The sequence below is a fragment of the Lampetra fluviatilis genome, chromosome 31 (genome assembly GCF_964198595.1).
Source record: "Lampetra fluviatilis chromosome 31, kcLamFluv1.1, whole genome shotgun sequence".
Classification (NCBI taxonomy): domain Eukaryota; kingdom Metazoa; phylum Chordata; class Hyperoartia; order Petromyzontiformes; family Petromyzontidae; genus Lampetra; species Lampetra fluviatilis.
In genome coordinates this window covers 12,543,139-12,565,802 of record NC_136305.1, presented here as the reverse complement: position 1 = coordinate 12,565,802, position 22,664 = coordinate 12,543,139, and the positions used below count along the sequence as shown (strand labels likewise).

The window sequence follows — 22,664 nt, the reverse complement described above, 5'->3', positions numbered from 1 at the left end:
GATTACACTGTAGAGTTAACAGATACAATAGTCAGTGGAAACTACTGTAATGCGAGCGTAAATGGGAAGGCCGGATGTGACGATCCGAGAGGGAGGAGTCAGGGTCACGTGGGAGAGAGGTTATAGGAGGGAGCCCGGAAGAGATCAGGGCCAGTCGATGGAGTGAAGAGGCGGGACCACGTTGGGTGGCCGCCGCGCCATCAGCCACGTGGCTGATGGGGCTTGGGACACCGTCAGCCAGGCGCACGGGGCTAGCGGAGTGGCTAGTGGAGCCTGCGGGGTGCACGGGGCTAGCTGAGTGGCTAGCGGAGCATGGGGAGTGCACGAGCTAGCGGAGTGGCTAGCGGAGCGTGCGGGGTGCACGGGGCTAGCGGAGTGGCTAGCGGAGCGTGCGGGGTGCACGGGGCTAGCGGAGGGGCTAGCAGGGCGTGCGTGGCACGCGAGAGGAGACGCTGGTCAGAGGAGGAGGCCAGCGGGGTGCGGAGGAGAAGAATCTAAATAAAGGACCAACGGAGAGCGACATCTTGTGACCGAGTCCTTTATTACACTACTATAGAGTCAGTAGTTACTACTATAGAGTCGGTACATACTACTACACTCAGTAGATACCACTATAGTCAGTATATACTGCTGTAGAGTCAGTAAATATGACTATAGAGTCAGTAGATAATGCTATAGCCAGCAGATACTGCTATTCAGTCTGCAGATACTACTATAGAGTCAACAGATGCTACTATAGTTAGTAATTACTACTATAGTCAGTAGATACTACTATAGAGTCAATAGATACTACTATAGATTCAGTAGGCACTACTATAATCATTAGATACTAGTGTAGATTCGGTAGATACTACTACTTTAGAGTTAGTATATACTATGTCGTCATTAGATACTACTACCATTAGTAGACACCACTGCAGTCAGTATATACTGCTGCAGAGTCAGTAGATACTATAGAGTCAGTAGATACTGCCATAGAGGCAGCAGATACTGCTATAGTCAGTAGATACTACTATAGTCAGCAGATACTGCTATAGTCAGCAGATACTACTATAGAGTTAGTAGTTACTACTATAGTCAGTAGATACTGCCATAGAGCCAGCAGATACTGCTATAGATTCAGTAGATACTGCTATAGTCAGCAGATACTACTATAGAGTCGGCATATACTACTATAGAGTTAGTAGTAACTATGTTCAGTAGATACTATAGAGTCGGTAGATACTACTGTAGAGTCAGTAGTTACTACTACTGTCAGTAGATACTAGAGTCAGCATACACTACTATAGTTAGCAGATACTACTATAGTCATCATATACTACGATAGTCGCACACTTGTGTGGAGGCAACACTATTGATTTAACACACAACTGTTACACACACTATACATAGGGTGGTGACCACCGTCCTAGTCTCACTAACACTCGGGTACTACTTGGTGTGGCCAAGCCAGGAGGACTTCTGTTTGGTCACGACTTGGGGCTTCAGTCATCATGAGGCGTTTTCATCCCAGGCACGAACAACCCCGCTCCCTCAAAGGCGCCCGCTTATGAGCTCCCCGGCGTGGCCGGCCACACCCCGGCCACGCCCCCCTTCTCAAACTCTCGAGAAGGCTCCAGACCCCAACCACGTGACCTCAAGGTCCCCCCTGGGCCCCTGGCCCCCACCTTGATCCGGTCACGTGTCCAGCCAGGGTCACTCAGAGTGCCATGGCCTGCCACGACTCCCGTGGCACTTGTCAACGGCCTCCACCCTGCCCGACCCGGCAGTGAAGTCATCCGAACCGACCCGACATGGTAGTGATGTCATGTGTGTACAGACCCGACATGGTAGTGCCGTCATGTCACTACACTATAGAGTCAATAGATACTACTGTAGTGTCAATAGATACTCATGTAGAGCCAGACACTATTGTAGGGAAGTAGTGGGTGATGTCACGTCACGCTCGCCCTCGGAGAGAGTGGCGTTGCAGAACGTGACGTCAGGCGGATCTTGGGGGATGGTGACGTTATGCCCCCGGGGGGGTATTTAAAGGGGGAGCCAGGATGTATCCGGGGTCGTCAGGGGTAGGAGTAGGGACTCGGGGTAAGTGATCCTCACACGAGGCTAGGGGAGGCTACTCCGCCCGACCGGCCGAGGTTGGGGTAGTCCCGGCCCGGGGCAGGGAGGAGAGCCGAGTTAGCCGGGGTTGTAGGGATCACAGTACCCTGTCCCCTGGGGAGTTATAGGCTAGGATGGTTTGGGTTCGGCGTAAGCCCTTAATAAACTTGGTGTGAGCCCCTAAAGGAACCCGTCTCGGAGTCGTACATTGCGCCGCAACACTATTATAGTCACTAGATACTACTCACTCTATTGTATGTAGGATATGTAGTATATATGCCTACGGGGGGTAAAACATGTTTTTTAGGGGGGGGAGTCGACAATTTTTGGAATCATTTTAGATCAACTATTTACCCCCCACTTTCTATTACTTTTAGGACTTCTGCAAGCCTCTTATAATTTTGTTGACAGAAAAATGGACAAACGGAATGCCGGGCTTCCACAATAGCTTTGTATTTGTACATGTTATGTTTTTAAGAGAAGACAAGTTTTGAAATATATTTTTCCCCCGAGCAACGCTGGGTACTTCCCGCTAGCATATAAATAAAACATTAATATATGACAAGATGAAGTCGGAAAAAAAGTCCCATGCAATCGTAGCATTAACACTCATGCTAAGCCTATTGAATAACATATGTAAACCAATTACGATTCATTATTTACAACCCTTTCCCATTTCCACTGTTGCATAAGGGTCTCCTCACGCTGTGTCGGTCGGAGGTATTGTTTGACAAGCGTGATGAAGCATGGTCGAAGTGAATTGTTGAAGGGGATGGAGGGGGCCAGGACCGGTCCAGATATCACTAGCCACTGATGTTAGCTATGGCCAGGAACCAACTCAGTGGTCAGGTTCATAGTGTAGTACGTTAATATTGCACCACCGCTTCCCCATAAAAAAAGATCACAAAATGCAATTGCTGAAAATAATTTTCACAGGGTCATAATGGCCAATGGAACCACACCTCACCTTTGAGCGCTTCCTGCCAGACACTGCTATTGCACAGGTGACGTAACTTATTAACAAAAGCCCTAACTTTTCCCTAGCCCGAACCTACCCTTAGCCCTACTTGAATACATCCTGAACTCTACCTCATTGATCCACGACTCTTATTACCCACGACTGCTAATATCCGCATGACCTACAGGGTCTGTGGCCATATTCTTCCTGCTATCCATGATTATCCGTGGTTTTTCCCATTCTGCTTTATGCGACGGCTTCCTATCATCCATGAGTAAATTTATTTCAGTAGGCTGTTATCCACACAAGGGTTACACCTTGTATATACACTTCTTAGGAGCGTCCATCTCAGGTCAATATAATATAAATGTTTAGTCCTCAGAACTGGAATATTGTACAGTCATTGGTGACCAAGCTGAGACCAAACACTTTGTACACTTGAGAATCCGATTATATTATTAATGCCTGAAACTCAGATTCAAACCCAAGTTTTGAATGGTTCTGGCTCCATGTCTCTCACAGAGCCATTATACCCCCTCTAAAAGAGACAGCCAGATCTAGGATTTGTAACTAGCATGTCAGAAATGCCTTTTGATTTCTCTGACACCACAATTATCCCACAGAGCCACCCTTTATGTGCCTCCTACTCTGCCGGTGGGCTTTGGGAGTCTCTGTCGGAGCTTGTGAATGGCAGCGGAGAGGCGGGAATTCTCGCTCTGTAGAATCCGAACCCGTGTGGTATTCGCTTGGATGTGCCTCTCCATGTCACCCAGCACATCCCCAGAGTCTGCATGTCACACACAACAACAACAATGCACTCAACAACATGACCTCGTGGTCTAGAATATAGGCAGTCAACAGCACAGTTCGGTAGGCAGAGACGTTGGAGGCGGCAGAAGAAAATGGGTAACATCCCACTGAGCAAAGGTTGACTGGGGGCTTCTACAGAAAACCTTGGAGCAGGAAGATGAGAGGTACGCAGGGGTAAGGCCATAGATAATCTTGATTTCACATGTAGCAATGCAAAATCGATTTTTGAGTTTGGCCACAAAATCTGACCAAATTTATATCATGAAGACCCCCACCACCCGACTAAGCTAAAACAAATTGTCACATGAGGCATGAGTATTTAACAATGCGCCAATGATTATTGTTTTAGCTCACACCGGTAAGTTACAGAACAATTCTCACGACAACATTTTGCAATTCTATTAACAATATTTCACTTGTAACAACAAGCATCTTCAAAACAAGATCCAGGAAGTCATGATCACTGTGTCACCTGATCCATATTCTTAAATATAGTTTTCATGACCTTACAAGAACCAATCAGATTTGAACTCTATAGTAACCATTAAAATATATTCTAATTGTATTATGTTGAACTGGGCTAATTACTACTATAATGAGCCAAGAATATCTGTTTGTGTGTAACACACGTGACGTCACTCCACATGCCGCACCCCTCCCCCCCATCATTAATATTCATGAGCGGGTGGATTTTTACACTCGCGCAGAAGAAGGTCGAGCAGAAAGACATTTTTCTTCGCAAATTCGCTTTAAGTTTCACATTTCTTTATTGAAAGTGAATCTAATTAATAATTCTACACGGCAACAAAGTGGATTTGGTGTATTTATTTCTTCAGCATTTGAGACAAAAAGTAAGTCTAATTTATGCTTCTACATTATGGTAAAATAGACATTTCTCGGTGATTTTCCAGATATTGTATCGATTACCAGATAATTTCAACCCCAGCGACCGAAAGCAGAAGAGAATAAAGTATCAGAGAAGTGAATTTGAACAAATTGAAGGTCAGTTATATCCAGTGCTACAGTGACATGAAGTCAGGTGTTTTATGACGTAGTTTTGTGCAAGAATCACTGCCATTAATACAGTGTTACAGTGAAATGCAGTGAAGTGTTTGATGACATACTTTTGTGCAAGATGTACTGCCATTAAATTTACACAAGACACAATTATACTCTGTTAAATTTTTTCGTAAATATTCCAGCTTCCGTCCTAGGACTGGCAAAAGGCTAGTTATAATTAATAGTCGATGCATTCTTCATTACAAACTATTCTTCATGTAATAGAGTGTGAATGTCGGTGCTGTGTACACTCGGGTATCAGCTCTGTGGGCGTATGCAGCTCTGGGTGGCAGATGAGTAGATGCTGTTGCTCCTGCAGGGCACTCAGCGCACGCTCCCGGTCCATAATAGCCTCTTCCGCCTCCTTCCTCCGCTTCTCCTCCTGCCTTGCAAGTTCCTAATAATCATACACGACCATTACAAAATAGATATGCCCACAATAGGTTTCCTTCAAATATGTCTCTCCACCTAAAATATAAAAGTGTATCTTACATAAACCTATCAGCTGTTTAGCCTTCTGGGAGTGCATAATTTCAGCAGCATATAAGCCTGACTGCTAATGAGACAGTGTCAAAACATGTCCAAAATTTGCTTGAATGAAATCAATGCTGTCATGTGGCTGATGGGTTTAGAAAAACATTTTTTTTTACATGGAGAGACATTCAGTTTAACACGTAGGCTTTCGCGACCAATATTGTTCATAATCAACGATTTTTGGGTTTAGATCGCGTTATTTATAAATGTGTCGTAACCCTCCACCACCCGACACGGCCAATCAGCAAAAAAAGTGTCACGTTGACAAAAGACAAATAGTTCACTGCTTTAGCCCACCGGTGTGTTGAAGCGTGAAACCACAACATTTACAATTTGAGTACGACGTTTCGCTGGTAATTGCATCCAGCATCATCGGGCAATTCGCCAGAATGGTGAGGCTCTGCTGTGTCTCCCGTTCTTATATAGAGCAGCAGCAGGGTGACGTCATCATTAACTCATTAACTCATCAGGTGCAAAGATTTGAGGGGGGGGGTTATTGTAATTATATACTTGATTAGTAATAAGGCTATTGTTACGATGCGAGTTGTAGATTAGTAATCATTTGGAATGTGTTCTATTGTGATTATGCTACATTAATAATCAGTTAGTGCTTGTTTCCCTTATAAGGAATTGTAATGCATCTTATTTAATAATACGCTTCCAGGCCGCACTAAGCCTGTAGCTGTCTGAGCGATTAAAGTTATTTCTGTTTCTCTCAATCTCAATGGATTCTCTAATTAGTCTTTGCCAGTAGTAACTAGTTTTACACAACACTTCAACGTTGTCAAAATCAATTGAGTGTCCCTGTTGACAAGCATGTTCTGCCACTGCCGACAGTTGTGTTTGCGATAGTTTAATATTTCTCTGGTGTTCTTTTAGTCTTACACTAACGTTACGCCCTGTCTGTCCAATATAGCATCTGCCACATACACAATTAATCCGATATACACATTTATCTCAGGAGTAACTGACAAATTAGCCCGTGTTTTGCAAAAGCAAAACATTACAGTAAGATTTGGTACAGTACACAAAATTCAACAATTAGTAACGTGCACTAAAGACGAATTACCTAAATTATCAACAGAAGGTGTATATCGGATTAATTGTGTATGTGGCAGATGCTATATTGGACAGACAGGGCGTAACGTTAGTGTAAGACTAAAAGAACACCAGAGAAATATTAAACTATCGCAAACACAACTGTCGGCAGTGGCAGAACATGCTTGTCAACAGGGACACTCAATTGATTTTGACAACGTTGAAGTGTTGTGTAAAACTAGTTACTACTGGCAAAGACTAATTAGAGAATCCATTGAGATTGAGAGAAACAGAAATAACTTTAATCGCTCAGACAGCTACAGGCTTAGTGCGGCCTGGAAGCGTATTATTAAATAAGATGCATTACAATTCCTTATAAGGGAAACAAGCACTAACTGATTATTAATGTAGCATAATCACAATAGAACACATTCCAAATGATTACTAATCTACAACTCGCATCGTAACAATAGCCTTATTACTAATCAAGTATATAATTACAATAACCCCCCCCCTCAAATCTTTGCACCTGATGAGTTAATGAGTTAATGATGACGTCACCCTGCTGCTGCTCTATATAAGAACGGGAGACACAGCAGAGCCTCACCATTCTGGCGAATTGCCCGATGATGCTGGATGCAATTACCAGCGAAACGTCGTACTCAAATTGTAAATGTTGTGGTTTCACGCTTCAACACACCGGTGGGCTAAAGCAGTGAACTATTTGTCTTTTGTCAACGTGACACTTTTTTTTTTGCTGATTGGCCGTGTCGGGTGGTGGAGGGTTACGACACATTTATAAATAACGCGATCTAAACCCAAAAATCGTTGATTATGGAGAGACATTGTCTGCTTTATCTATTTTGTTATTTATCACTACATCAGTGCATAGCTACTGTGGTGGTTACCTGCTATCACTGCAGCAGTGTATACTGACTGTGGTGGAACCTGCTATCACTCCAGAAGTGCATACTGACTGTGGTGGTATCCTGATCTTGCTACAGCAGTGCTTACCGACTGTGGTGGTTACCTGCTTTAACTACAGCATTGCATGCCGACTGTGGTGGTTCCTGCTTTCACTACAGCAGTGCATACTGACTGTGGTGGTATCCTGTTATGACTACAGCAGTGCATACAGACTGTGGTGGTAGCTGCTATGATTAAAGCAGTGCATACTACTGTGGTGGTACCTGCTATGATTACAGCAGTGTATACTGTGTTGGCACCTGCTTTCACTACAGCAGTCCATACCAACAGTGGTGGTACCTGCTTTAACTACAGCAGTGCATACAGACTGTGGTGGTAGCTGCTTTCACTACGGCATTGCATACGGACTGTGGTGGTAGCTGCTATTATTACAGCAGTGCATAGTGACTGTGGTGGTAGCTTCTATGATTACAACAGTGCACCCTGCTGTGGTGTACCTGCTAGGATTACAGCAGCGCATACTGTGGTGGCACCTGCTTTCACTACAGCAGTGCATACCGACTGTGGTGGTACCTGCCATCACGACAGCAGTGCATACCGACTGTGGTGGTACCTGCTTTCACTACAGCAGTGCATACCGACTGTGGTGGTACCTGCTATCACGACAGCAGTGCATACCGACTGTGGTGGTACCTGCTTTCACTACAGCAGTGCATACCGACTGTGGTGGTATCTGCTTTAACTACAGCAGTGCATACAGACTGTGGTGGTAGCTGCTATGATTAAAGCAGTGCATACTACTGTGGTGGTACCTGCTATGATTACAGCAGTGTATACTGTGTTGGCACCTGCTTTCACTACAGCAGTCCATACCAACAGTGGTGGTACCTGCTTTAACTACAGCAGTGCATACCGACTGTGGTGGTAGCTGCTTTCACTACAACAGTGCATACTGACTGTGGTGGTATCCTGCTATGATTACAGCAGTGCATACTGACTGGTGGTAGCTGCTATGATTACAGCAGTGTACACTGCTGTGGTAGTACCTGCTAGGATTACAGCAGTGCATACTGTGGTGGCACCTGCTTTCACTACAGCAGTGCATACTGACTGTGGTGGTACCTGCTATTACAGCAGTGCATACTGACTGTGGTGGTACCTGCTATGATTACAGCAGTGCATACCGACTGTGGCGGTACCTGCTTTCACTACAGCAGTGCATACCGACTGTGGTGGTACTTGCTTTCACTACAGCAGTGCATACCGAATGTGGTAGTTCCTGCTATCACTACAGCAGTGCATACCGACTGTGGTGGTACCTGCTATTACAGCAGTGCATACTGACTGTGGTGGTACCTGCTATGATTACAGCAGTGCATACCGACTGTGGCGGTAGCTGCTATGATTACAGCAGTGCATACTGCTGTGGTGGCACCTGTTTTCACTACAGCAGTGCATACTGACTGTTCATAATAAAGTTTTTGGGTTAGATCGCGTTATATATAAATGTGTCGTAACCCTCCACCACCCGACACAGCTAATCAGCAAAAAAGTGTCACGTTGACAAAAGACAAATAATTCACTACTTTAGCCCACCGGTGTGTTGAAGAGTGAATCCACAACATTTACAATTTTTGAGTACGACGTTTCGCTGGTAATTCCATCCAGCATCATCGGGCAATTCGCCAGCAGCGCATACTGACTGTGGTGGTACCTGCTATAATTAAAGCAGTGAATACTGACTGTGCTGGTACATATGATTACAGCAGTGCATACTGTGGTGGTTCCTGCTTTCACAACAGCAGTGCATACTGACTGGTGGTCGCTGCTATGACTACAGCAGTGCATACCGACTGTAATGGTTACCTGCTTTCATTACAGCAGCGCATACCGACTGTGGTGGGACGTGCTATAACTACAGCAGTGCATACCGACTGGTGGAACCTGCTTCCACTATAGCAGTGCAAAATGACTGTGGTGGTAGCTGCTATGACTACAGCAGTGCATACTGACTGTGGTGGGATCTGCTTTCACTACAGCAGTGCATACTGACTGTGGTGGTACCTGCTATGATTACTGTAGTGCATACTGACTGTGGTGGTACCTGTATGATTACAGCAGTACATACTGACTGTGGTGGTACCTGCTATTACTCCAGTAGTACATGCTGACTCCATAGCAGTATATATCGAATCTATAGCACAAACTACTAACCTGACAGAGTGGCATGGTGAGGCCTAGTCCCGTGCAGAGCCCCTGGCCTCGCCTAGATTGCCCAGCCGGCGCAGGCTGGCCGCTACCCCCCCCCCCCACCATCCCCCTGCCCATGCTACAATAATACCATCTAAGCGCTATAATATTAGTATATACCGACCCTATAGTAGTAAGTGCACACATTGGGGTGGGGGGGGGGAGAGAAGAGGACATGACACTTTGATGAGTTTACCTGTGTTGCGTGTATTTTTTTTTTGAACGCGAAGGGGGGGGAGGCAACCCCTGGCCAGCTGTCGCGGCTCGATGAAATAATTAAATAATGTTTAATTGCACTAAATTGTTCATTAAACTACTTTAAAGTTGACAGATGGCAAAACAGAATAGCGCTTGCCCACCGTGGGGCTTACGGTGTGTTGCCTGGAAAAAAAAATTTCCACGTGAACCCCACCATTTGAGAGCCAAATCCCTCGCAAGCGCGCGTGAGCAGACAGACAGACGGACAGACAAAAAATGCCTTTTATAGGTTAGATAAGCGACTTACATAATTCCAAATTTTTTAAAGGGCACCCCTAGTTGCAGCTGTCCAATTCATTGAGCACCTGCTACAAAGCAAGCAAAAGTCTGCTTTGTGTAATTCCAATCGAGTAATTTGTGAATCCGGTTAATGTGGATCATAACACTGGCACACAATGGCCTCCTCGCTTCAAATAATGTCAGGGAATCTTTAACGTCTGCTGCCAAGAAAAGTGCATATTCTATGGTTAATACGCATGCAGCAATAACCAGGGTGGCCACCATGTTTGAAGTGCGAAACTCTGCAAAAAGTGGTGAACGTGCTACCACTGAGCAATGTCCAGTGATATAGTCACTATCTGAGCCCGACTTACGATGGCAGAGTGGAGCTGCTCCCTAAGGTTTGCGCAGGACTTGGCGGAGAAGGCAGCCTCGCTGATGAGCCCCTCGCTCTTCTCCTCGCTCATTCCCAGATTCTCCCTTAGATGCTCACACTCCGCGTCGAGCTGTGCAACTCGATCGCACAGTGATGCCTGCTTCCCCAGTACTGCCTGTGGCAAGCAGGTAAGGACAACCCTCTGTCAGAGAATGTATGCTTCAGCTCTACCCCCACCCAAATTTTTATTATCCTTATATTCTTTTTTGAGAATACTAGTTGTCACATATAGAATAAATGTTTGAAAATTGGTTGACACATGGTTGGTTAATAAAATTGTGGGTGTTGTCAGAATAATCTCACATGTACCATTAACCTCTCCATGCCTCTTTGCGTGCTTTTAAACTTTTCCATTACATTTTTTCAGTACATTAAAAATATTATACTTAAATTATTAACCTGCTGCTGTAAGTATGTGTCCAACACAGTGGTGTGGTAAAGTATTTGTTTTATCACCTGTACATGCTTCTGCAAGTTGTTTGCCAAAGCAGTCTGGCTCGCGGCCTGAGCTTTTGTGTCTCGCACTCTCTCCCACGCCCCCTCCAGATCCTTCTTTGCCTCCCTCGCTCGTAAAATTTCCCCTTCGAGCGCTTTCTCCATTTCCTGAATGCGGGCTCTGCTCTGAGCCTCAGAAGCCCTTAGTTTCAACTCTACATTTGTGGCACGGACACGCATAGGAAAATGTGGGCGTCATTACCAACAAATCTACAAACATGTTAAAATCCCAGCAGAGTCGTGCAATGGTTAACACTTGTTTGTGCATGAGAGTAAGAAGTGCCTGGGTTAGATTCCCAACTTAGGCAAACTTTCTGTGGAGTTTGCATATTAACCCCCTACTCTACATGGGTTTTCTCTGGGTTCTCTGATTTCCTGGCATAACGAAAAAATAACTATACAATGTAACTGGTATTGCAAACATCCCAATGCTGAAACATTACCTGCAAATTACTCAATTGGGATTATACATTGCAACATCGTCAAAACTGTGAAAACTTGGCAGAACCATCCCAACACAGAATCTTAGGACACGGTGAGGCTTTTCCCAGTGAACAAGCATACTTAATAAATACAATGACCGGAGTAGAAGCAGTTGACTCACCAAGGTTTGACACTGTGGACATGTGGCATCTGACTGTTTCTTGATGTTGTTGGATGACTTCTTCACACTTGGCTTTTTCTGTCATGTAAATTTCAATTTCAATATCAATCAAAAAGAGCTAAAGCATATTAGTTTAGATCAGTCTAGATGTGACATGTAGTTATGTGTGTGTGATAAATCGTGCTTATAATCACGATACATCATGACAAGTTTATGGAAATTGAATGTCTGCAGTAAATATCGCAAGGATATTGAGCAATAGTTGCGTGTAGAGCACTGGGTCTCATTTGGCTAAGGGCAGATGGGTGGTACTTTAGACCCTGCCCCTTCCACCAGGCAAACGTAGGTGGACACGTGGCTCACAGGTCAGTCATGTGTGCTGAGAAGTGAAGGCATGTCGGCATGGAGCTCCAATATTTGAATTGTAATCTATCGCCATCTGCAATGATAGAGTAATACAAGTCACCTATGTCTATAGCATAAATCTAGAGTTGTTAAATATAAAATGGTAATTTGCTAAATGTGATGCTTTACAGCATGTAGAAGAGCATAACATTCACAAAATGGGGTGTGGTGCTTTGGCTAACGATCCGTGACGAATGATTATATGGATAACTAGGGAAGTGCAATTAATTAACGTATACATTAATGGATCATATTTTTTAACTGTTACGTGTTTTGTTAAATGTTGTAATACATGTGCCCCGCACACCCCGCTAGCCCCGTCTACCCCACGCACACCACGTGGCAGATGGCGCCGTTCGACTATGTGGCAGATGGCGTCGCTGTTCCCGTTCCGCTCAGCGTGGCTCCCCCCTATTCTCACTCCATTCCCACTCCCGATCTCTTCCGGCTCTTCCATTATATCCTTCCCATCACGTGACCCCTGACTCCTCCTTCCCGTACTGCCCCCGTCTCCCATTGGAGCCGAGATGAGCAGTGGCTCCTCCCACACGCTCCGTCGACCCGGCTACGCCCCCCAATGCTCCGGCCCGCGTGATTGGCGCGGAGGCCAACAACCACCCTGTTTATGCTCGCATTACATGACCCCCCCCCCTGATGAATAAGCCAGCCGTCCCCGGCTGCAACAGAACAATAATAATGTGAGCAAAACATAAGTCAAGACTCACAAGACACAACGGAGATTAGAACAACAACAATTAACAAAAGGGAAGGGACTTCGAACGAGTGCGGGTCGCCGGCCCGTCCTGCACGGGGCCCGGCCCGCGCACCGACCGTGATTTGGACAGGGTTTTAGGAGCGGCGGAACCAGAACCGTCCGCCGCTGGTGGAGGCCTGTCAATCCCAGCGTCTCGTTCCCCAGAGAGGCCCGTCATCGGGGCCTCCTGCAACTGCACCCGCGGTGGGGTTGGAAGGGCAGCGGGGTCAAGTGTCCCCGTCGCCGTGGTAGGCCCACCCGGTGCAGGAATCCCTGTGTCCGGCAGGATCACAGCCGGTCCGTCTACAGGAGGCACGACAGGCGCGCCTGCAAGTTGAACAGGCAAGGTCAGTGGCACGTCGGCCGCGACAGACACCGGCAAGGCAACATTAGGAGATGACGCATCCACCCGCGGGGCCACGTAGGGTTTCAAACGAGACGTATGAACGAACCAGCGCCGTGATCCGAACCGAACACGCGCGGACTGCGGACTAGGAACCTCAATAAGCACAACCGGCCCCTGCCACGGTTTGTGCAACTTAGGGGAGGTCCCCACCGGTACCTGTGGGCAGTGCAACCAGGCCATCTCCCCCACCCGCCAGGGGGACTCACCATACGAGCGCCGTGCACAACGTTCGTTCCGGGCCTGGGTCTTGGCCGTAGCCAATCGGGCCGCCTCCCGCGCCTCTGCCACGCGATGAACGGTGTCCCGAATATACTCAGGGAGAGGCTTGACAGGACCCTTCGCCCAGTTGCACTTCCACCGGCGGCACGTTCTCGCGGCCGTACATCAAAAAGAACGGTGAGTACCCCGTCGACGCATGTGGCATCATCCGGTATGCGGAGAGCACCCCAGGGATATGCAAATCCCAATCAGCCTGCTTTTCGCTAACCGTTTTACAGAGCATGGTCGACAGGGTCCGATTCAGCCGTTCAACCATCCCATCCGTATGCGGATGGTAGGGAGACGTCCGAACCTTCTTGGTCCCCAGTGCAGCACACACGTCGCTCAACAATTTGGAAGAAAAATTTCGCCCTTGGTCCGTGAGCAACCTCTCCGGTGCCCCTTTGTCCATTACGTATCTGAACAGAAAGGCCTCCGTGATAGACGCCGCTGACTGGTCGGCCAAGGGCCAGGCCATCGGCCAGCGGGAAAGATATTCCACCCCGAACAACAAAAATGTATTCCCCCGAGCGGACGGCGGAAAGGGCCCCAAAATATCCAACGCCACCAACTCGTTAATCCGCGACACCTGTATAGACTGCACTGGTGGGACATATGGGTGTTTAGGCGGCTTCCGACGGGCACAGTCGGAGCACGCCCTAATGTGCCCGACGACATCAGTCGTCATGCCGTGCCAAAAATAATCCCGCTGTAACGTCAACAAAGTTTTCTGCACCCCGAGATGTAACAACTTCTCAGAGTGCAGAGTCCGAATCAACTCATATCGCAACGACGACGGCACAACAAGACGCCAGCGATCGTGCAAGCCTTCCCTCCACAACAACAAGCCATCACGGAGAGCAGCTCCCGGCGTCCCATCGGACAGTGGCCCACCTCTCTCCTTCGCGGCCCGACCACGCAAGGCCCCCAGTGACTCATCGAGCAATTGCTCGCGAACCCATACAAAACGCGGCAAATTCAAAACCCCATCAGCTGGTTCCGGACATGCGGGAGCCTCAGGCACCTCCACTGCGGACATAACAGGCCGCGGGGGCTGCGGAACCCGCGTGCATCTATTTGTGCCCGAAGCACAGGCGCAAGGAGGCCCCTGCGGCAATCTGGAGAGCGCGTCCGCGTTTGTGTGACACGATCCTTTACGATACTGAATCTCAAACGAAAATTCCTGCAAGGTTTCCAACCATCGTGCCAATTGGCCAGACGGTTGTTCAACCCTCAGGGAATATTGCAAAGCCGCATGATCCGTGCGCACAATAAACTTACGGCCGTATAAATACGGGCGATATTGACGAAGAAAATGCACTATTGCCAAGAGTTCCCGACGAGTAACGCAGTAGCGGGTCTCCACCGGAGATAGCACGCAGCTACCGTAAGCCACGACGCGTTCAACGCCGCCCTTAGACTGGGACAAGATGGCCCCAATCCCGGTGTCACTAGCGTCAGTATCCAGAATAAAAGGCCGAGCAAAATCAGGATAGTCCAGCGTCGGCGCCGACGCCAAACGATCGCGTAGGCCCTGAAACGCCGCCTCCTCCGTCGGCCCCCAGCTGAACCTCCGTCCCTTTGCCGTAAGGAGGTGCAACGGCCTTGCGATCGTGGCAAAGTTTGGAACGAACCTGCGGTAATAGGAAGCGAACCCAACGAACCGGCGCAAGTCCCCCACCGTGGCCGGAGTCGGCCAGTTTCGGACGCACGCCGTCTTCTCTGGGTCCATGGCCACGCCGTCCGAACTGACTATGTGGCCCAAATAGCGCACGGATCGTTGGAACAAGTGACACTTTTTAAGCTTAAATTTAAAATTGGCGGAACGCATCCTAGCAAATACCGCGTCCAATCTCCGAAGATGTTCCTCAAACGTGCGGCTGAAGACGGTAACGCCATCCAAATATATCAAACACGTGTCCCACTGCAGACCGGTCAACACAAGCTCCATCAATCGCTGGAACATCGCGGGGGCGGCGTTCCAGCCCATGGGAAGACAATTAAACTGAAACAAGCCCTGCGGCGTACGAAAAGCCGTCTTTTCCCTCGAGGACTCGTCCAGGGGAAGCTGCCAGAATCCCGACGAGAGATCAAGAGTAGAAAAAAATTGCGCCCCAGACAAGGCATCGAGGGAATCATCCATACGCGGCAGGGGGTACGCGTCCGCAACCGACACCTTATTTAACCTTGCGGTAATCGACACAGAATCGCAATTTCCCATCCTTTTTCTTCACAAGGACCACCGGAGCGCCCCACGGACTGTTGGACGGGGAAATAATGTCAGCGGCCAGCATATCCTCCACTGCGCCACATACGTGGTCCCGCTCCGCTGGACTCAACCGGTGTGGGTTCATCCGAATCGGAGCAGCATCCCCTGTATCAATATGGTGGGAGAGCAACGAGGTACGTCCCAGATCGAAATCGTCCGAACTAAAAACATCTGAATACTTCCCCAACAGCGCGCGAAGCGCGGACCGTTGGTCCACAGTCAAAGACACATTTCCCTGGCACAACTCGGCAATCCATCAATTATCCTGTGCCGTCGAGGCAGAGACCGCCCCTATGAGGCCCCGGTGGCACCGATCGTCATGGGCCGTGAAAGCAGTCGTGGCATGTGCCAAAACCGTTCCGGCCGGCACGATGACATTTTCCCCGCTCCCATTCAAAACTTGCAAAAACGGAGGCTGACCCGGCCGAACAATCGTCTGTGCTGCGACCAGCGTCAAGCCACCCGTAATCGCTTTGGACGGCGACAACACGCCTGCCGCGCCCTCGATTCCCGGCACTGGCTTCCGATACCGCAACGGAATAAGCATCTGCGAGCCAGGTGGAACGTCAACCAAAACCTCGGACAGCGCCTGCACCTGGCAGTCAGGAGCAATTCGATACAATTCTGATCCACTCTTATCTGAATGGGCATCTTTGCCAGAAAATCGGTCCCCAAAAGGCATGGCACCGCGAGGGACCTGGAGATCAACACTGTCCCTGAAGCCAAAACACCCCCAACCGATATACTCGCGTCCACCTCACCCACGATGCCCATACTCCCTCCGTTCGCCGCTATGCACGAGTCGTAAACCGGTCGTGCCTGCCCCGGTGGAATGGACAGGAGATGGAATATCACATAGGAGATAATGGTCACGGACGCACCCGAGTCAACCAAAATGCGCACGTCGACCCCTTGGATCGAGCCAGGCACAGTCGACGACCCAGTAGCGGCCGCAACCACCCTCCGTGCCAATTTCCGCCACTGCGTGAGCGAACGACGCGGATCTCTTAGCGCCCCCCCGTTAGGAATGTCTCCCGGACCGCGTAGTGACGGTGATGCATGAAATGACAGGCCTTGCCGGGTGTCTGATGCGTACCGACTTGCCTGTCGTGGTGGATTTTCCCACGTCGCGTTCCCGGCAGGGGCCTCCAGCTGGAGTGGCGGCCGAGAGCGACCCCAACACTCCCTGGCGAAGTGCCCCCGACGGCCGCAGCGGAAGCACGACGAGTCAGCTCGTCGTCCGGCACCCCCTCTATCTTGCCGATCCCGCAACGGTGGGCCCGAGTGCAACTCCGCTCCCCCTCGAGCAGGCCACTGGGTCGATGCTACCGCCAGCTCCTCAGGCCCCTTCTCGTCCTGTACGTAGACGGCTTTGGACGGATCCCACCCGGTGGCACCACCTTCGACTTTGGGGCTCCCGTCCAGGCGTCACCTGCTTCCACCAGCGTAGGTTGAATTGCACGTCCAAGCACTTAGCCGCTATCCGGGAGGTCAGCTGCTCATGGCCGCACACCGGCATGGGGATGCCCAAATCCCTGGACAGCTCCAACATCTTGCCCAATATTAAAGGCTCCAGCAAGTCGGGCTCCGTGTCCGGATATGCGGCCATAGCCAGCTCCAACACAGCGCCCCGGAAAGCCACTGGCGATTCTTCTGGTGCCCGTTGCCGCTGCACGAATCTGCGATGTGCGTCGTCCGGGGGCTCATAAGCCTCCACCATTTCCTCGAACACTCCCTTCAGCATCGTCTTCTTCGCGGCCTTGATGGAACGGAATAATCTGACAGACTCGTCGTCCAGGAGCGTCGGCAGGACCTCCAGGGCTTCCGCATCCGTCCACTTGGCGGATCGGACCGCCACCTCAAAACGGCAGGCGAATGCACTCCAATCCCCACCGATTGAGAATTCCTTAACCGTCGTCAGACGATGGCTGCGGGTCCCCGAGTCGCCGTTTCCCGCTGCAGGTGTTCCACGCGGTGGCGATAAGATGGCGTCTCCATGCGGCGGGGGCAAGATGGCGGCTTCCCGCGGTGAAGGCAACAAAATGGCGGCTTGCCGCGGTGGAGGCGACAAGATGGCAGCTTCCCGCCGTTCGTCCCTGACCACGCCCAAGATGGCGGCGTCGTGCTGCGTGTCGGAGAGGGCGGGAAGCGTCGCACAGGCCCCAATGGCGGACGGCTCGGCCCCACTCGAAGGCTCCCCGCTTAGGCGATCCGACATCGTCGCTGGCGCCACCAGGGTGAGTAATTGCAGCAGAACGGCCCGCAGCGAATCCAGCTGGACTGCGACGTGTCGCCAGCCGTCCTCGACGCCCGTCGGCGCAGGCGTTCCGGCCGCCCCAACGACATCCTGTACTCCTGGCGTGTCGCTCGCCGCCGCTTCGCCCACGCCTTCCATGGTCGGGACTGCCACCGCCGGAGGAAGATCCTCTTCGTCTTCTGAAGATGGTGCCAGTATATTCTTTTTCTTGAGGTGTTTAGACATCACGTTCCACTTCTGACCCCAGTGTAATAAACGACTCGGTCAGGCTTTCTTGGTCTCCGTTGTGTCATTTATTAGGTTCTTCGTACCGCACCCCTCCGTGCACGCTCCGTGTGGACCGCACTCGCTGGTGGCCGCTCCGCTCTCTCCGTGTGCCCCGCACACGCCGCCAGCCACACCGCTTGCTCCGTGTGCCCCGCACACTCCGCTAGTCACTCACTAGCTACGTGTGCCCCGCACACCCCGCTAGTCACTCACTAGCCACGTGTGCCCGCACACTCCGCTAGTCACTCACTAGCCACGTGTGCCCCTCACACTCCGCTAGCCCCGTTTACCCCACGCACACCACGTGGCAGATGGCGCCGCTCCACCACGTGGCAGATGGCGTCGCTGCTCCCGTTCCGCTCAGCGTGGCTCCCCCCTATTCTCACTCCGTTCCCACTCCCGATCTCTTCCGGCTCTCCCCTTATATCCTTCCCATCACGTGACCCCTGACCCCTCCTTCCCGTACTGCCCCCGTCTCCTATTGGAGCCGAGATGAGCAGTGGCTCCTCCCACACGCTCCGTCGACCCGGCTACGCCCCCCAATGCTCCGGCCCGCGTGATTGGCACGGAGGCCAACAACCACCCTGTTTATGCTCGCATTACACATGTAGTCACATGGTGCCCTGAGAGGGAGCGGGGAAATAGGTGTGCTATATCTGCGGGCCGAGTCATGACCTAGTGTAATAACATTACAGGGCCCTGTTGGTGTGCGAATAAATGGGCGCCATTGTCATTCATCATATCCTCTGTAGACTTCCTGTGTACGGTGGTGAGAGAGTGAGGCGTGCTGTGGCCTCGGAGATGGAGATAGAGCTGAAGCAAGAATAATCGCAGAGTACTACCAAGCTCTGACAATTTGATATTCTATACCCCTGTGTTTTCAGTGAAAATCACGGCCAATGATAGTAATGTGGATTGTGATATACAATAACACTGATAATGCAGGGCGTAATAGACCCTGGCTGATGATGATAACTAAACTGGACACCGCTTATATATATTACACACCATGACCCTTCCCTACGGTGTCACCTCAAACACCTTCAGATAGGAATACCTATGTTCACCCATTGCATAAAGGTCATCATATGTTAAGAATCTTAAAAAATACTGACCGGAAGTAGCCGGGTACTTCAGAGGTCATAGAAACTTAGTTGACCTGTGATTAAAACCAGGTTTCACTCACCCATGATTAATCTGGGTTCTCATATGACTACACAACCAAACCACTACATTGATTAACCAACTTTAATGACAAACCAAATTATAGTTTTACTACAGTTGGGTATCGGTCCACTGCAGATATCGAGTGATGAAATAAGCTCATGTGTAGGTGCTAGATGATTCTTACATTGCAAGACCGTTAAGGATGGCGACTGCGTGATGAGGCCTTCATCTAGTACTGGACAGAACATGGCAGATGATGATGAAGATACAACCATCATCTCACCTCGGATGACTTCCAGCCTCTCCTTGTCCATCGCCTGCACTGTTCTCTCATGATCGCTCTGCAGTCGCCCCACTGTGAAATTCAATTCGGCCTTTGCGTTTCTCAGGGAGGCAGCAATGTCAGCAGCCTGTTGCTTCTCTTGCTCCAACTCCGCCTGCAAGGAAGGTGACCACCCCGATTTGCCCATTTCTTCTCATGTAAATACAATCCCACCCGCATTTTTTAAAGTAAACAAATATTGGTTTCCCCAGAATAGTTGTTCCCCCAGAGGGAAACAAATTATTTGTATCACCAGCTAACATATAGCAGCGCACAGACCATGGCAATACAATGGTGACCAGCCGACATAGTTCCCCACCTTGAGTGGCACCACCTCCCCTTCCAAGCGCTCCATGTGTCGCATCACACGGGTAAGGTCTCTGGCCATGTTGGCCGCCCAGCGAGAGGTGTCTGTTGGGTGGCCGGGCCCCTGGCCCACATCGCGCCGCAGCTGAGAGAGGCAGGATGGCAATTGCTGACTCTGGCAGAGCTTCATGACGGCATCACAGACCTGCGGTTCACAGGGCGGACACCACAAATGAAAGCAGCACAACCTCTGATCACGTGATTTATTATTATTATTTAGACACTTCTCAGAGTGTCTAAGTCATCCTCATAATAACAATATGCAGACCGTTTGTTGATCCATGGCTTGGAAGGTCCAATGGTGATGTTTCGGTCACGGGGATTTTTTCATGATAATGAATACACTTTTCAGTGTAGGTTTGTGATTTAAAAAAATGAGTCTCTATAATAATGTGCAGGTTTCTATGTTCTCTTGTGGCCACCTATCCGCGCGAGTGAGTTTATGGTTGCAGATGAAGGATGAGTTATGTGAGTGGAATACTTTGAAGAAGGGCCTTGGGATCTGGGAAGGAACCATTCATGAGTGATATAACATTTTAAGGAGAACCATCATAATAGGTTTTTTCCCTTTTTTCTGGCAACAAAACAGGTGTTAAGATGTTAAAACACCAAACTGAAACCTTTTACAAGGAATCATGTCTGCATTAACCACAATGCTTGCGGTCAGAATGCAAACAAAAAAGATACTCTGATAATATATGGATTGTCCTTGAAACTGATTGGACCACACCAGAGACAGCTTTCTTTTGAGCCTGGTCTTAATCGGTGTTAGACCAGAGGATGCACACCCCAAGCTCTCATTACTCTGATAGTGCATTGGCATTGGGCTGATCGCCTTTTGGCGTCCTCTGACCACGAGCATTGTGGTTAAAGCAGACATGATTCCTCGTAAAGGGTTTCAGTTTGGTGTTTTAACATCTTAACACCTGTTTTGTTGCCAGAAAAAAGTATCAAATTTTGGTACTGGCAAAAGAGGTCCATGATGTAGATTCTCACCCCGAGCTCTCAATACTCCGATAGTGCATTGTCTTTAGGGTCTACGCCTTTTGACGTCCTTTGGTCTAACGCCGTTTCAGACGAGGCTCAAAAGAAAGCTGCCTCTGGTGTGGATCAATTAGTTTCAGGACAATGCATATATTATCAGAGTATCAATCTTGATTTGAAGCTTTCGTGACTGCAGGAATCCATACTCTTTGGTTCTTTCGGTAAAGTCACGTAGGTAGAAAAATATATGACAACGTTTCGATCGCAACACAAGCAATCATCATCAGGTGGGACAACCACAGCAAGAAAAAAACTGCTGAAGTAGGCGAGAGATTTGCCGTGGCACGAGGTTGTTATGCAATTACCCGGGTGTCGACAAATTGAGTTGTGGGTGCAGCAGCAGTTACATTGGGGAAATGAAACGACATGTCTCGGACCGCGTTCGCGAACACAAGGCAGATATGAAACACGGTAGGACCAATACCTCTGTCGTTGCTGATCATTGTTTTAAAGCTGTGGGCTCACACAAAATTGACTTTTCCAAGACGAAGGTACTCTGCAAACCCACCGGCTACCTTCAGAGATTTGTTCATGAAGCCATCCAGATATATAAACACAAACGCAACTTCAACCGAGAAGATGGGTACAAACTGAGCAATCATTGGAAGGACGTTATTAACCAGGTAAAGTCTAAACTGACTGTGATGTTTCCATCCTACCTGCCTATGTCAGCTGTTATTTCTGACTCTCTGTCTTTCTCTCTCTCTGCGCATCTCTCTCCGATCTCTACTCCAGTACTCCAGTGACCCGGGTGCTGCCGTGGGGTCCCCTTTCTGTCCCCCCCCCCCTTCTCTCTCCCCCCCTGCAGCCGATCTCTCAGATCTCTCCAAGTGCTGCGGCGGGGTCCACTTTCTGCCCCGCCCCCTCTCTCCCCCCACCTCCTTTCTCCCCCTCTAACCTCGTGCCACGGTAGATCTCTCGCCTACTTTAGGAGTTTTTTATTGGTGTGGTTGTCCCAGCTGATGACGATTGCTTGTGTTGCGATCGAAACATCATGATCTATTATCAGAGTATGTTTTTTGTTTGCATTCTGATCACAAGCATTGTGGTTAATGCAGACATGATTCCTTGTAAAAGGTTTCATTTTGGTGTTTTAACATCTTATCACCTGTTTTGTTGCCAGAAAAAAGGGGAAAAACCTATTATCATATTTTGGTACTGGCAAAGGAGGTCCCATGATGTAGAGGACCATCATCTTGACCAGATGGGCTCTGTTGTGGAAAGAAATGGGGAAATCTGTCCACTCTGCGACTGAAGTAACAATATCCTGGAGCAAGGAGGGGGGTGGGGGGGGAATTCTTCCGAAAGAGCGACATTAGAGAAGCGGGGATTGTCACACCCAGGTAATCTGATATGGGTTGGGCACCACTTAAAGGATAACAAACCCTCTGGGGGTTTGGGGGAGGTAGGGGACAGGCACATCAGTTCTCATTTAGTTACATTGAGTTTTAACCCCGACGC

At 49.2% G+C, this 22,664-nt stretch overlaps 1 protein-coding gene across 2 annotated transcripts in view; it reads right to left on the bottom strand.

Moving 5' to 3' along the window:
* Positions 1–2,543: 2,543 nt before the first annotated feature.
* The window catches only part of CCDC157 (coiled-coil domain containing 157), a 58,326-nt gene continuing 38,205 nt past the window's right edge, over positions 2,544–22,664 (bottom strand). Inside the window, exons 6-12 of one of the 2 annotated variants that reach the window (XM_078871158.1) lie at positions 20,113–20,304; positions 19,755–19,908; positions 11,689–11,766; positions 11,046–11,239; positions 10,528–10,704; positions 5,177–5,324; positions 2,544–3,845 (exon numbers count right to left, since the gene is read on the bottom strand). In XM_078871158.1, coding sequence (XP_078727284.1) covers positions 3,691–3,845; positions 5,177–5,324; positions 10,528–10,704; positions 11,046–11,239; positions 11,689–11,766; positions 19,755–19,908; positions 20,113–20,304 — 1,098 coding nt within the window. In that variant the 3' untranslated portion in view covers positions 2,544–3,690. Of the gene's footprint in view, positions 3,846–5,176; positions 5,325–10,527; positions 10,705–11,045; positions 11,240–11,688; positions 11,767–12,277; positions 18,217–19,754; positions 19,909–20,112; positions 20,305–22,664 lie in introns of those variants that run through there. The other variant, XM_078871157.1, reaches the window with a different exon arrangement.